General features: G+C 40.0%; 1 protein-coding gene across 1 annotated transcript in view; it reads left to right on the top strand.

The window, feature by feature from the left end:
• The window catches only part of LOC118419453 (WD repeat-containing protein on Y chromosome-like), a gene marked incomplete in the record, with an annotated part of 53,472 nt that extends 49,016 nt beyond the window's left edge, over positions 1-4,456 (top strand). Inside the window, 1 exon segment of the mRNA XM_035825830.1 lies at positions 1,601-4,456. Within this exon segment, the coding sequence (XP_035681723.1) occupies positions 1,601-1,766 (166 nt within the window).
• Positions 4,457-15,745: the final 11,289 nt, after the last annotated feature.

Below are 15,745 nucleotides of genomic sequence, written 5' to 3'. Positions count from 1 at the left end.
TACCTAGCTGACATTTTAAAGAGGTCAGGACGGGGCAAAGTCCTTTTTTTCCACAGCAAACTCCCTTCCTCAGGAAACTTCCTTTCCTGGCATAAGAGAACCTAGCCAACGGCATACGAGAGCCCCACCCCCCGCCCCTAAAATCAAAACCAGTCCCATTCGAAGACTGCAACGGAGGCTTAGTCCTTTATCACAGTTCATGAAGTAGAACTAGCATGCTGTCATAATTGCCCGTATGAAGGTGACAGATGGTCCCCAAAATATTGGCCAGGTAAAAATACTTGGCCGTGCACCAATTGCAAGAGCTTTGTTATTTGTTATCAACCTGATGAAACTAGTCATGAATGTTGGCTGACCCTACTTTTACCATTGCAATGGCTGGGCCAATCAGAGCTGGTTATTCTAACCTCCTAGTGACATCAGCAGGGCTAGCCGGGGTCAGATGTCAACAACCTGATGGATTCGACATCGTTAATTAAGAATTGATTTGTTGTTCTACAGCGAAAGCTCAGACAATCCTGCAGACGATTACTTGTCAGTTCATCACTCTTGTTCAATCAATCACGGTAGATGGGATTGGATCCGCATCCATTTTGTGGAGACAGCAAGATGGATGTGCCTGTATACATGCTGGCATTTCCAGATCATAAATCAGTTTTACATACAGTTTGCGAGTCTTTCATAATCCAATTATGAAACATCTTTTATCTATATATACTGAGTAATTTCTTCTTACTGGACCCTCCTTTTCACTTTGAGTGACCATGGCATGCAGCAACGAAAATTGCATTTGAGTTCACAATTGAAATACAATCATTGGGAAATGTAGAAATATGAAATTGAAAATACAATAAAACAACAGCAAAAAAAACGTAGAAAAAATTGATATCCACGAAATTCAATGAGCATTCAATGGGCTCAGCATAGTTGCAGCCTTTAGCGGCAAGGGGCATTAATGATCATCATCATCACACTGTCAGTTCTTTTCATCCTGACGGAAGACACTCCCGATGTTAGCTTCAAGACTAGCCAGTCTTGTGCATGGCTTTCCACATCCCTCACAGGGGAATTATAGTGATCGATCATTAGTGAGGTCAATAACATCCAAATTTAGATATTTGACCACACAGCATTTTATGCCACCCGGTGTTCAATGTTTTTTTAAATAATAATGATAATGTCGTGCTAGATGGATATCATTTTTTGCTCCAATGTCTTGAACTGTTGATGTACACCTCAAAATGTAAAAATACTGTAGAATAAATTAATGCAGAAATTCGCCGCAAACTTAAAACCGCGAACATTTTTCCATGGCAGTGAGAGACTACAGTGCATGGTGCTACCACAAACTTAAACCATCGCGAAAAGTCCCTTATCCCGCTACCGTGAAATTAAATCCCTGTGAACATCAATGCATTTACAGTAAGTCAATGGGAGATGATAAACAACTGAGATTCTAAGTTTCTTTTATCTGTAAAACTGCCCTTTGGCATGATACAGTGTATACAAGCTTGTCATGCGCTTTCAGTCATCAGTCTATCCGTGAGTGAAATAGACTGTGTTCAGCCCGTCTCATTCAATTTCCTTTGTCTTCCCTCAGGTTACGCCACGAGAAGATGATGAACGCCCCCAACAAGTTCAAGGACCACGGCGGACCCAACGCGTATCAGAGCCTCCAGTGTTACGACCTCGTCGACACGCCCGAGATCATCCCGCCTAACCCTTCTGCTGAGATAGACGACCCATTTGCAGATATATTGGACTGAGCTCGTGCACAGTGCGCAGCAGGGCTTTAGCCAGTTTGGCCCTTTTTTAGCCATCCAAATTCACTTTGACGGAAATATCCTACAAGGAGGCATATTTTCCGTCATCGTTGTGGGAATTTCCACCATTCTCTTTGACGGAAATATCCTACAAGAAGGCATATTTTCCATCACTGTTGTGGGAATTTCCACCATTGTTTGACCCTTTTGTAGCCATCTAAATTTCCTTTGACGGAAACATCCTACAAGAAGGCGTATTTTCCATCATTGTTGTGGGAATTTCCACCATTGTTTGGCCCTTTTTTAGCCATCTAAATTCTCTTTGACGGAAATATCCTACAAGAAGGCATATTTTACATCATTGTTGTGGGAATTTCCACCATTGTTTGGCCCTTTTTTAGCCATCTAAATTCTCATATTTTCCAACATCGTTGTGGGAATTTCCACCATTGCATTCAAATTTGGATAATATAAACATGACTTATCTTTCCCCATCAACTTTTGATGGAGGGTTGACAGAATGGTCATAGAATTATTCCGTCATACCAGGGCTGTCTCCAGGGCACATCTTTCCGTCTTGGGATGGACAAAATTTGACCAGTCTGTCAGAAAAGATGAAAAATGACAACTGAAATTGATGAAAAATGTAGCTTTGTAAGCTTTAAACCACAGGTTCATCAATATATGAAAATTAACAACATGGGTTCCCAAACAATGCGTGGGACATAAAATAATCTATACGTAAAAACAGCCTTCCATAACAATGATGGAAAGACAGCAGGTGCTGGCTAGAGCCCTTGTGTACAGTACTCAGGGGAAGAGTACCGCATTATAAAGGCAAAGAGATTGCAGTCCAAACATCTAACGTTATACCTGCAAATAAGTTTCTATCTCAAGAGAAAGGAGAGGTGGGTTGAAGCTGTTGTCGGGAATGTAAACTCAGGATTTGACCCTGAACTTGAAGTTGACCTGATGCGCAAGAATGCTGGACAGAAGAGAAACTCCAGCGCACCACGGAGACAATCGATAAAATCATACACCGTGGCTGTCAGATAAGGGTCTTATTTCCCCTGTGTGTACAGCAATGATATTGCACACGAATAATTTCTGGTAGTGTGTGACTGGAAAAGGAGCTGACTGTATTGTCAATATCTTGTGTGATATTGTTGCTGCTTGTCACTAATGTGGAAAACTGATATGAATCTTTATAATATCTTAATCAAGTCAAGTCAATTTTGGGCAGTCTTGTAGCTAGTTACAGCACTTTGGTTCAACTTTCCTAAAATGCTTTGAGAGTCTTTTTCAAAATGCCAATTGTCTTCAGGTCACATACGTCCTATGATTGGCGCTCTTGGTGTAATTGCGGATATGTCGTACAAAACTCTGCTATCTTTTTAGTTTACTAAACGAAAAAGGCTGTCTTTATTTGTTCAAAGCAAGAACATTAATTTAAAATGCATTGCAACGTCTTACAACAGAAGACGCTGAATTGCGCACTTTATGCAGAATGATACATTATGCAAACATTGATACAATTACAAGGGAATGTTAACATACAAGGAATAAAATAACAACTACAAAATCCTCTTATGATACAAAGTAGTGACAGAAAACTACAAATACATGTAGTCTTAGATCCTTATCAGTGGTAAGGGTTTGTCACCGCCTACTTGAAACTTCCACGACATCACAATCGTACAACCAATGTGACCTCACCATAACCTTTCTGTGTGAGGGATCAAGTGAGTACTCTCCCTCAGAGTTTGCAGACTGACCTGATCCGATGACCGGCACTAAAAATATCCTTTATTGACTGGAAGCTTAGAATACCACAGTGCAAACCAGCTAAATCGTTAATGCACAATAAAACCCAGGAGGAAAATAGATCCAAATGGTGGATGGGCTCTGTGCTGTAAAATGCGGGTAAAGGGAGCACCCTGTTCATTATGGGCGGTAATGTCTGACTCGACTGGTCCATCCAGGTGTCATTATCTCCGACAATTGATCTGTAGTTGATGAAAGAAGGCTATAAAGTTTTTTGAGGGGTCACGATGTAAGTCAGGCATTCCAATGACGTTACTGCACCAATCGTCATAGCCAGTAGTTCGGTTCATCGACTGTTCAATGAAACAGGTTTCTCCACAAGCTTAAGCCCCTGTCAAGTATGACAGAAAGAAGCTATGAAGTAGCCGTGTATATTAAGATATATTGTATTATCTTGGGCAATTGGTCTGTAGATCATAAAAGAATGCTGTACAGTTTTTGAAGGGGTCATGTTGAAAGTGACAGATTCCAATGATACAAGTCACCAATCCTTGACTATGCAGTAGGTGTGTGTATAAAATGTATGTAAGAAACATATTTTGTATATATTGAGCAATGAGATATAAATATTACTCAAACAAGGTGCAGTATCGGAATACATGATGAAAATCTTGTTTAATGTCGGAGAAGAGTGTACATTTTTCTGTTTTGAGGGTTTGTTGGTTTTTGACAAAATAAGCCACCTAATTTGAAGTCTGACTCACTTTTCAGAATATGCAGTTTTTTTGCAGTAGTTCTCTATTGCAACAATGCTCTTGTGGTATACATGTAGCTTGCACATGTATGAAATGATCTGTCACATAAACAGAAGGCTCTTTGACCAGAGCCAATTATGTGTAATATTGAAAATAAAACTTTTATTATAATTACAGATTCCCAAATGTATTTGTTTGCTTGTTTGTTGGAATTTGCCCTTTTTATACAACACAATGATGCATATGGCGGTAGGATTTTATATCAACATTGCTACAGACAGTGAGGGACGTTCCGCGACCGGAAGATCAGGGGCGTCTTACGCAACTCGAAGTGTATTTCGTGGCATTTACTGATGACACATATACGAAATATTCTCTATAAAAGTACTGTTATTATAATAATAATATTTTCTTGCATCGAGATTTATCTTGATCTTTCAATGCTGTTCCAAGCCATGAGTGCCCGTCTTACAATGGGTTTACTTTGTCAACGTCTTGCGACCACTTTCGGATTTTGAAAAGTTATAAGAGTGCGTACTACTTTGATTGAGAAAATAACTTTTAAAGGCACTCCATAGACATTTGTAACCGTGAGCCAGTAACATGTACAGCTGACTGACATGCAAGCCAGGGAGACTCCCCACAGCCTGTGAGAATTATTGATGAGAATTTTATGGTTCATATTACTGATGCACGCATATTAGCCAGACATCGTGCTTGCGGCTGGGAGAAAATGTTTATTGGGGCTATCGATCGTATCATTTCTACTCATAAGAAGACTCCTTCAGGGGACAGTGTGAGGTGACTGGGAAAGGAGGATGTTGTGCATTTACACTGGTCCAGTTTCTGACAGTTGTCACTTTATTTGAGGGATTTGTGTCACGATTTTAAAACATAATTTTCTCCCAACATAAACCTTGCAAACCTTGGACTTAGAAACGACTTAACCATAGACCATAGTCCTCTTTTCACCCTCAATGAAAAGCGGCTTGATTTGAGCTTTCATGAATAGATAAAGGTTCAAACAAACAGTAAGTTCAATGGTCTGAAAATGGACTTATTCTGGGAGTGCTGAAGATGGACTTACTTCCTTAATTAGTGTAAAGGACTTACGCTGGATAATAGTCCACCAAAAGTAACACCATGCAATAGCCCTAAGACATGGTAAAATGGGGTGGACTTAGCCCGGGAGTAACTCCCCCTTTGATGCTAGTAAGTCCTCATGCAGTCTACATCATCCTCCTTTACGTCCCAGGTTTGCAAAGTCTAAGACAGGGAAAAGGACAAAGATCTCAATCAAGTTACGCTCACTGAAGAGCTAACATTTAACTGGTCGTGACAGAGAAGAAAGATGATTTGAACAAGTTCAGTGTGCTGAGAAAATTCCCCTACAGTTATAGCTCATTTTAGACAAGCATACTGGACAGTGGACTACAGCTAATGCCGTTTGTCTTTTGCGGCTTTTTCTGAAAATAGATGGTGCACGATTTCTTGACGCTGCCTATAGCCCTTAATTGATCTGCTCGGAGATTACGTGTTGCCTGAAAGGGCCTTCATACTGAAAAAAATAGCAAGAATCAAGCAGAACCAGCCGGAATTAAGTATTAATAAAATTACTTTGCAAAATTCGTGCCACATTCGGGTGGGACCTTATATCCCCTTCTTTTCTATTCCTGGCAATTCGTAGTGTCATAATTCTAGAAATTATTACTGCATTCCATATATTCTTTTGGCCACATTCAAAAGAATGTGCAGGATTCATGGCAGGATTCGAAGTGGCTTGCCGTTTCGGTTCTCCGTGGATTAGATAAGAATGTTTTCAATGATGTTGGAATTCCGTAGAATGTGTTCATACTGTTGTTAGAATAGTTAAGATACACTTAGAATGCACTATGAATGCCGTTCGATATTTCTCCACTTCAAATGCACCTCGAAAGTTTTAGCAATTGTCAAAAACTTTCGGGCCAGCCAAAAGAATGGGCACACATATCTGGAATGCATTGAGAATTTCTAGAATACACTACGAATTCCCATGAATAGAAAAGAAGTTTTATTCTGACGGCATTCCGGCTCATTCTTGCTCTCATGTGAAGGGACCGTGAAGGGGCCTTAAATCGAGACATCAATGGCTGTCGACGAGTGGGTATTAGATGATTAAAATATGCACTTTGCAAAAAAGTCACCCTACTGAGTGACACCACATTGATCTAAGAGCAGTGGACGGTGTTACCTCGTTAGTATCACACCTCCGAGACACCATTTGACCCATATTTGGGTGTCCGCGGAGACGATATTAAGTACTTCAGATATATCAAAGCTGAAAATCATATCTGGTGATAGGAATTAGACTCGATCGCATTAATCACTTTTTGTCTTATATTGGAATTGATGCTGAAGGGAAATGACATTTAGATAGAGTCATGTTTCCCTCAGGTATTGCAATGTTCATTACAATTTTTGATACGGTTGTACTATAGCAGTTGTTCACATAGCAGATATTGGAAATTGTGATTACTTTTGAAGTCAAAACTGCCCAAGACGATATGACCGCTCAGGACTGATAAATTCTGGTCTACTGTAAATTTAATGCAGATATGTTTGGAGTGCTTAATTATGTTTGAGGTTTTCGCGGTGGCCACTTTACCACGAACTTAAAACCACAGTGAACATTTTTCTATTATAGTTTTCCACTACAATCTATGGCGCTACCGCAAACTTAAGACCGACGAGTACACTCCATTTTCCTGCCACGTGCACAGCGAAAGTAAATCCCCGCAAACTTATAATTAAAATTTGTATTTGCAGTATGTGGATAGGTTGACTATGGACAGCATTCTTAATCTTCAGCTCGCTTGTTGCAGTGGACAAAATACCTCACTAGGAACTACCAAAATGTGGTCACATGTAATTGTCCATTGGCTTGACTGTAGACATAACTAGGACATCATAATGTAAAATGTAAAGTAGGTGACATGTGTATTCCAGTGGTTTAACCCTCAAACCATCGTATGGGGTCAAAACTGACCCCAGGCGTATATCAATGTGTGCCATCATGGCATTTCTGGTCGAAAACGAATTTCCTTCCAGGAGTTTGTTTGTATATGTGTCCTATAACTTCTTATACGTTTTTACCGAGATTGGTTCATTTTTGATTAAGTTATCATCGAAAGTTTATGCATGGTCCAGTGGGGTCAAAACTGACCCCAGCATTTTTTTTAACAAACATTTGCGACCCACACCTAAACTACTTATCGTAGGATCACCAAATTTTTAGAGAATGATCTACATGTAAGCCAAAAGTATTGTAACAACTTTTGTGCAATTATCATGTTATATGACGACATTATGACGTCTTCTAGGTAATATCGGCCGCCACCTTGGATTTTGACTGATGACGTAATCAAATTAGCATAAATTATGAATATTGAGTCGTGAAATTTATGTTTGATTTTATAAGATGTGATAAAGAACTGTTATTTGCCAAGAAAACCTTAAAACTTTAATGTTTAATACAAAATTAGAAAATTTCGTAATAAATATGTCAGTCAGAATTCCGCTGCCATGGCAACATGAAAAATTATGAACATACTTTGTTCACTGAAAATGTTTGATATCAACATTTTCTAAAATGTTACCAAGTTTGGTGGCCCTAGCATAAGCCATTCAGGCGCTGTACGACATTGAAGTTGGTACAGGCATCAAAAACCTCATTCCCCGTCTGAATAGCGTTGGTGCAAAATGTGGTCCTCATGATCTTTTGCATAAATTATTATAATGAGCTAGAAGTATTCTCACCTAATCATGTCAGACTGTCCCACATAGATTAATGAAACTATACATACATACAAATCACAAAAAGAGTCACACAAAAAAACTGTATCTGTAAAAAACGTTTTGGGGTCAGTTTTGACCCCATACGGTAATCTACGTCACAAAAAAGCTACGGTGGTTTGAGGGTTAACTCTGGAGTACAGTTTGAAAGTTGAAATCATTGTTGAAAGTTGAAACAAGCTGTCTTTGCTCATCCAACATACACGCTACTGGAAAGAGTCACAATCCTAATAGGATGGGATGTTAGCCGTGTTCCACTGTTCATTGTGCTTGTTAAAGAGGGTTACCTTAAAGGGAATTCAATTTCCCTGGTACAATGAACCTGTAAATGTAATGCTAGTTCACCGTTATTCGCGGGGTAACCTATATCCGTTGTATCTAAAAATAGCATTAGGGATATCAGGTCGATAGGCGGTGGGTTCAAATTTTAAATTGCATTTCTTTTTCAAAATATTGCAGTTAGAAACTACCGTCCGTCAACTTGATATCCCTACGTAGCCTGGATTTAAGCACAACGGATATAGGTTCCCCGCGAATAAAGATGAACTTAAACGTTACTGTCTTCTCTGTCACGACCAGTCTTCAGTGAGCTAGATTGGATCGAGATCACTTTCCTTAACTTCCTTTCTATCCATCCAATTAAGTTCTTCAGACTCAACTAGGCATGTTATCAGTGGTCAGTAATCGGGACAAAGTGCCTTCGCTAATAGCACACATCTCTGGATGTGGGGGGAGTTTTAATCTGGAAAAAGCCACCTCCAACTGTTTTACTAAGTCTGTAACTGTTTATAATCATATGAATTATGTAGTTTAAACGTAATTAAGCTGTGGTGATTTAACTTTGCAGTTAGAAGAAAGTGGGGTTATTTGTGGTTAAGTTTTGAGTTTTCGATAGTGTTACAGTCACATACTGCTACAAAAATGGAAACACTGGCGCCAATTTTCATGATCATTACATTGATTGCTATAAATTACAGATTGAAAAAGGTTTCAATTGGTAAATGAAAAAAAAGAGATTCTGAAAGATAGCTATATATAGTTTGGCCATTCTACAAGACTTAGTGTTTTTCCAAATAAAGGTCCTTGCAGTTACCAAATTGTACATCCCTGTTCAGTCAACCATTGAATTTTACATCTTGATAATCGCAAATCGATTGCTACTCTTTGTATCCAAATTACATGTAAGCTGTAAAAGCACAAAGCAGTGCGTGCAGTTTTCCCTGCAAACCTGCTCTGGTCACTTCCCATGGCTACAATTCAGAAGCATGCAGTCTGCAAAATTGATATTAGGGCTGGGTACCGGTACAGAAAATTCAGGTCCAGGCCAGGTTCAGGTCCAGAGGATCAGATCCAGGTCCGGACCTGGACCTGATTCAGTATGACTCATACCAATGGTCCATTTCACTACAAAGAAATCTGTATGGTGGAGCATTCGACTCAAACTGGCGTTTTAAAATCCAACAACGCTAACTGCACGGGTACGATTGACTGTAAAACTTGGTAGAAATGACTATAAAATCTTTTCTACTTCACTCTTGTTATTTTCTTCCACCTGCAAGCACCAAAACGTGTGAATGCCTAATCAAATAATCTGTTAATTTTATAATAGGTCCAACATCCGGTCCACCTAATTTTTTCAGGTCCGGTTTTTCTGGACCGGTGTGACAGCGATCTCGCCCCCCCGGCGATCTCGCCCCCCCGGGGGGCGAGATCACTAGCGTTTTCGCCCCCCTTTAGCGTTTTCGCCCCCCCCTCCCAGAGCAGCTGGTTACTACATATTACAGGTGCGCTACCTGGTACTATACTGCACCTGGGGAGTAACGTATATGGTGTGTTACCTGGTACCTATATGGCACCTTATTACCGTACCGTAAGATGTCATACATCGAAAGTCGATACTATATTGTTCGGTGCAAACATGACATTGAAATGAAAAAGACAATTTTTGCAGCTGAGGTGGCATAAAAACAGTGCTATTGCGAACGTATAAATCAACACCGTCTATGGTACGGAATACGTCAGCTATATGTTTTCAATTTGTCACAGTGTTTCCTCTCTTGTGCTGGAAACATATCCAAAGCACTAACAAAAACACACGTGAATAATAGTTTCTCATTATAAACACTATCTACGCGCAAGTTGATATAGCTGTTGCTAAATGCTACACAAACACTGGTAAAGTACCAGTCTTAAGAAACACGGGTAAATGCATCAGTTCCTAAATACTAGAAAAAACAGTCATGTTGGAGGTGAAGATATCCCTTGGCCAGGTGCATATACCAAAATGTGCGTTATTCTAATTAATACCTAATATTTGCATAATTAATAAAGACATTACATAGTTCTTTTGTGGTCACTTCATGGTAGAGACTTCATATTGGAGATATATAGGTTGCTTGAGGACAGGTGAATACAATGAAATACATCTTATGTCAAGACTAAGGTATATGCAATAATGGGAATACAAGGGACCCAACCCTCCTTGTCTGAAACAAGTTCAACTATCTTATTACCATGTAATTACGTTAATATTGATACTATGAATGGAGTTATGTGTCAAACTCGTGTACTTATATCATTCTGAAACTGCATTTTGTGATTTATACCAATCAACTTCTAAAATGTCATGTAAATCCGTTTTTTTTGGGGGGGGGGGGCGAAATCGCTAAAGGGGGGCGAGGTAGGGGGGCGAGATCACTAGCCAGGGAGGGCGAGATCGCTAGTGATTTCGCCCCGGGGGGGGGGCGAAATCGCTAGTGATTTCGCCCCCGGGGGGGGCGAAATCACGGGGGGGCGAAATCGCTGTCACACCTGTCCAATAAAAAAAAACGTTTTTGTACCGGTACGCTGATACCCAGCCTTAATTGATACCTTTGTTATCGTGGGGCAAGTGGAGCGGGCTTGAGTGGTGAACAGGGAGGCTGTGTGTTGGCATTAAGGAGCCCAGCTGCCTCCTTTCCGTAGCAATGAACTTCAGATACGGACGATAAACTCCAGGATCAGGTGCTGTTACAGTCTTTATGGATGAGGAACCGTTGGCTGGGTGCCTGTACATTTGTATATAAGGCTACAAAAATGCAATTCTAATGTTTTACATGTATGTAACATCTGTGCATAATTTTTTTATGTTGACACCTTTCATTGTTACAAGATAACCACAAATGAGCTATATGGTAGGTAACAATGATTGTATTGCTGTTGATAGCAAGTTGTTGTAAGCATAGACTCTATTGTATACACCTGAGTTGATACTCAATCTGAGGTCCTAGGACAGTCAACAATTCAAACTACTAATAAACAGTAATTGAATTTCCTTGCAGTATGTAAATTTTGAAACGCATCAGAAATCAGGACTTTGCTGAGTCAGAACGTCAGAGTTCTGACTTCCACATCCGTGTTCTAACACCCTTAGGTTTCTATATGCCGTCCCCTATAACGTTATGTATGTTAGGGTTGGGATTAGGGCCATGCGTTGTGGGATTAAAGGTTATAATAAAGGATTGAATGTTTATTTATATTTTGATCCGAGGAGGTTGACACACGGACCCGCCATGGTCAGCTAATTAGCTCCAGGCAGGCGGAATGGTTCGGGGCATCATTCCCGGACCGCCTTCAACGCGTGCGGACGCGAAACTTGTCATTTTATTGTTTATCATTAAAAAATGATTATACCCCCAGTAAGGCGTCTCGCTCGTATGTATAGATTAAATAGGGATTAAAATAGGGGGTGTTCTTTTGAGGGGAGTTCCTGTGGAAACAATTGTAGCAACACAATGGAAATGCAGACACCTGGCCATAGAAGATATGGTGACTTTGCAATGGAGATTCCTCCTTGAAAACTGCAAATTTTCATATGCCAGGAATATTTCAAGATTGTACAGTACTACATATTCTTATACAAGCCTAATGCATATTCACTTTGCTGTGATTGCTTGATCTGTATATCATAATCATCTCTGAAATACAGCGAAGGGCCATCAATGCATCATACGTATTTACATGATTGTACAGTCAAAGCTTGTAACCCTCTAGAAGACTACTCAGAGGAACCATAACCATCTATGCAAGTATGCGGTCACTGCGGACAGGATTCTTAATGTTTGTGTCAATGGGAAAAATTATGGGACCACAAAAACAGCGGTCACATTGGCCAGGTGGTGCTTATGTAGAGGTGGTCATTTGTATGGGTCTGACCGTACCATTAAGCTGTTACACTTTAGGACCTCTGCAACATATGGTGTTCCAGTACATAAACTTTGTATGCCGGTGATATAACATCCTTGATGGTCTGTCATAGTACATTTTGTACCTGTGGCGAGCAACTAAATGCTTGTCTGATCATTGCCGAAGTAATTATCAGTAACCTATGGAGTAAGTTAGCCAGTTGTAGATTGATGTGATTATTATCAGTAAACCAGTAAGTTACATTATTGTAACCAAAATAGTCTATAAAATAAGGCAGCAAAACTCTTATTTTATGTATGGCATCCTCTTGGGACCAGATGTCAGAAACAATTCCTGATTAACAATGCATGCACTCATGCTTTTGACAACTTTGTTTAAATCATGTCGCATAAATTGTACCTTTAGTGGCAGTTTTATGAAGAGCGCTCAATTGGGACCAGGGGGATTTGGCCTTTTACCAACTCGGCCCAGTAAACTTGGCCAGACATCCTGGTCTTATGCAGCCAGGGATAAGGTTAGGGTACGTTAGAGTTAGAGGAGGAAACTCAATAGTAACTTTTAAAAAACAAGTTATGACATACATGTAGGTTACTATGGACTGACAATTTTGTGTAACGAAAGGCCTCAACCTCCTCCAATGCTTCAACCCTCGAAAATCTAATCTCCAAGCAGATCCTACAATGCCAATGGCATAAAATAGTACCAAACTGGCCAAGGAGTGTAGTCACCCAAGAGGTGTCCATTTGCCATGTAGCGAAACACACTCCTAAGCCGGCTTCACTCATCTGCCAGCTTTTGATACTATCTTATGCTACCGTAGAATCTGCTTGGAGATTATCGAAAACCGACTTACTTGCTATAGGCTGATGAGACTGTACTCAAGGCAAAGTTGGTCTGATTAGCCATGGCTGAGTTGGTAAAGGGCCAAAATCTCCCTCACAATCGCTTCTCCATTAGGCCCAACTTGTGCCCAGGGTGCACGATAGTTTCTCCAATCAGAGGTTGGATGAGAAGGTCGTGACCTTCTTCTGACTTGCCCTGTTTTGTAACAGCCAGCACATTCGACCTCTGCAATATGTCTCACAGGATAAGTCGAAAGAAATTCATAAAGAAGGTCACAAATATAAAAAGAAGAGGAAGTGCAGGCATAGTTGACTATCACCGCAGACATTAAAGACAGCCTTGCTGCTGATGGTGAAGTCAGCCCTATATTCCGACAATCCTATGTTAGGTGTAGGATTAGGTGGACATAGGGGTGTCACAGGTGATACAATTGTGTGACCTCTGTATCTGTATCTATATAGACGGTATTACTGGCCTTTGACATAATACACCAGCTTCCCAGGCACGCGGCGTGGCAGCAGCTGGTTATATTACACCAAAGGACCCGTCACACCTAACTTTTGCACACCTATCTGCAAGTGTTTTTTGAAACTATCCAGAGAAGATGCCCCTACTGCATGTGCTTAATGATAACATACTCCATTCTACGAAAGTTCTGGAAAAACATTAATTTTTGAACACATCAATCCTAGGATGGTAACTCTGGTACTTGAAGTCATGCCAGTTTCTTGTTCTTTTTGTGAGCTGGTATTAGATACTTATCAGTCGGTACGTCCACCAGTTTATTTATTTGACCGACAACAGTGACAGAAAACACATTCCAATTTTGGCTCCAGTGTGTGCTCTATATTTTCAACCTCTTCCAATCGATGGTCACGGAATTTTTGCCACATTTACTGCCCAACATGACGTAGCCGAGAAAGAAACATTTGGCCAGCAATGATTTAAACTTCGTAGAACGAGGGAACTTTACAGTTATGGCCTTTCAATGGGTGCTTGGAAAAGACATGTGGGCAGTAATGATGCCTTTAATATTTCCTCTCACGTCAGAGTGAGACATTGCAGTGACGAGGGTGTGATTCTTATACCACAATATATGCTGAGAACGGATGATCATTGCATAACTGATACCTTCGGTTCAATAATGGTCTCAAGTAATCACCTGTGGGATTTCCTTGAAATTCCCGTGTTATTAAGTATAGATTGTTGCACGCGAGAAAGCAAGTTAAAGCATGGTCTTGGGAAGCAGGGTGTCGAGTAATGATTATAAACTATGTAACTGTAGCAATGGAGAAGGGGAAAAGGCTTAACTGAAGACACTATATATTGAGTTTGGTAGCTTACAGAAGCAGTGGCTCAGATCAATGGCATTAAAGTTTACCAATCTTCTCAATCAGAAAAGACACTGTATCTATAGACCGACACATACATGTACTGTAGCTGCAGACGAGTAAAACTAAATCATGTTTACAACCGTTTTTTTTTCATGCACCGTGAGTAAAAATGTTAGCTTAAATGATTGCAGTGCCCAAGCAGATTAATACAATGTACATAATGTGCTTATTCATTCAAATGCTTATGTAGAAAAGATTTTGTATTTGATCCAAAAAGTGTGATTTTATTCCCATTGGGCCACACAAATTTTATTTGTTGTTTCTCGGATCTCCCGACCCTATTTTTTTTATTTGAAAAAAAAAAAAAACAACAAAACTTTTCAAATTGATGGCCACACGTCGTGCTGACAAAATTTCACTCCTTTCTCAAATTAACTATGGGCCTCAAATTCCAGTAGCTGTATGTGGTCGTTTATAATTTGTCTTCAAACTTTGGACTTTGCTACCAGGGACCCCCTAAATGTTGAAAGTTTAGGTTTACCCCCGACTTTTTGCAATGTTTTTATTTTTTTTTTTTCGACCGACCGACCGACCGACCTAATTTTTTTTCTGAAAAAATCCGAGAATTGGTGTGGCGTTATAGGTAGAAATACAGACTTGCTGATACCTTCTTTTTCACATTTTCTGCACATAAATGTTACATTAAGTCCCATTCTGACAGATCCCTTTATTCACAGCCTGTGGCCACATCATAAAACCTTCATTACTAAACTTTATGTTCAAAATATAAATCAAGTTCACTTCATCAAGTTATCAGGAGTCCAAATCAATGAAAGACATCCATCGTTAAGGCCGTGACTGCATGATCATTACACAGTATATGACTTGAGATCCAAGTTTGCACAGTAGAAGAAATTTTGAGAGTCAGTCAATGTTGTGTTGGATGATACTGTAAATGCAGAAATGTTCGCGGTGGATTAATGTTCGCGGTTTTCGCGGCGACCACTTTACCGCGAAATTAAATCCATCGCGAACATTTTTCTATTAAGGTATTAGACTGCAGTAGATGGTGTTACCGCGAAATTAAATCCACCGCGAAAAGCCATTTTCCCGCTACCGCAAAATTAAATCCCCGAGAACTTAAAAGCATTTACAGTATGTGTGAAGACTCTATAGACCATGTCCAAATTTGAGCTAAGCATATTGCACAATAGCAAGGGCTTCTAGGGCAGGATCACTACCGACAACAATTCGCCTGAATGTGTTCAAA

This window comes from Branchiostoma floridae, chromosome 7, assembly GCF_000003815.2.
Source record: "Branchiostoma floridae strain S238N-H82 chromosome 7, Bfl_VNyyK, whole genome shotgun sequence".
Lineage (NCBI taxonomy): Eukaryota > Metazoa > Chordata > Leptocardii > Amphioxiformes > Branchiostomatidae > Branchiostoma > Branchiostoma floridae.
The sequence above is the reverse complement of the archived record's forward strand: the minus strand, read 5'-3'. Positions and strand labels throughout refer to the sequence as shown.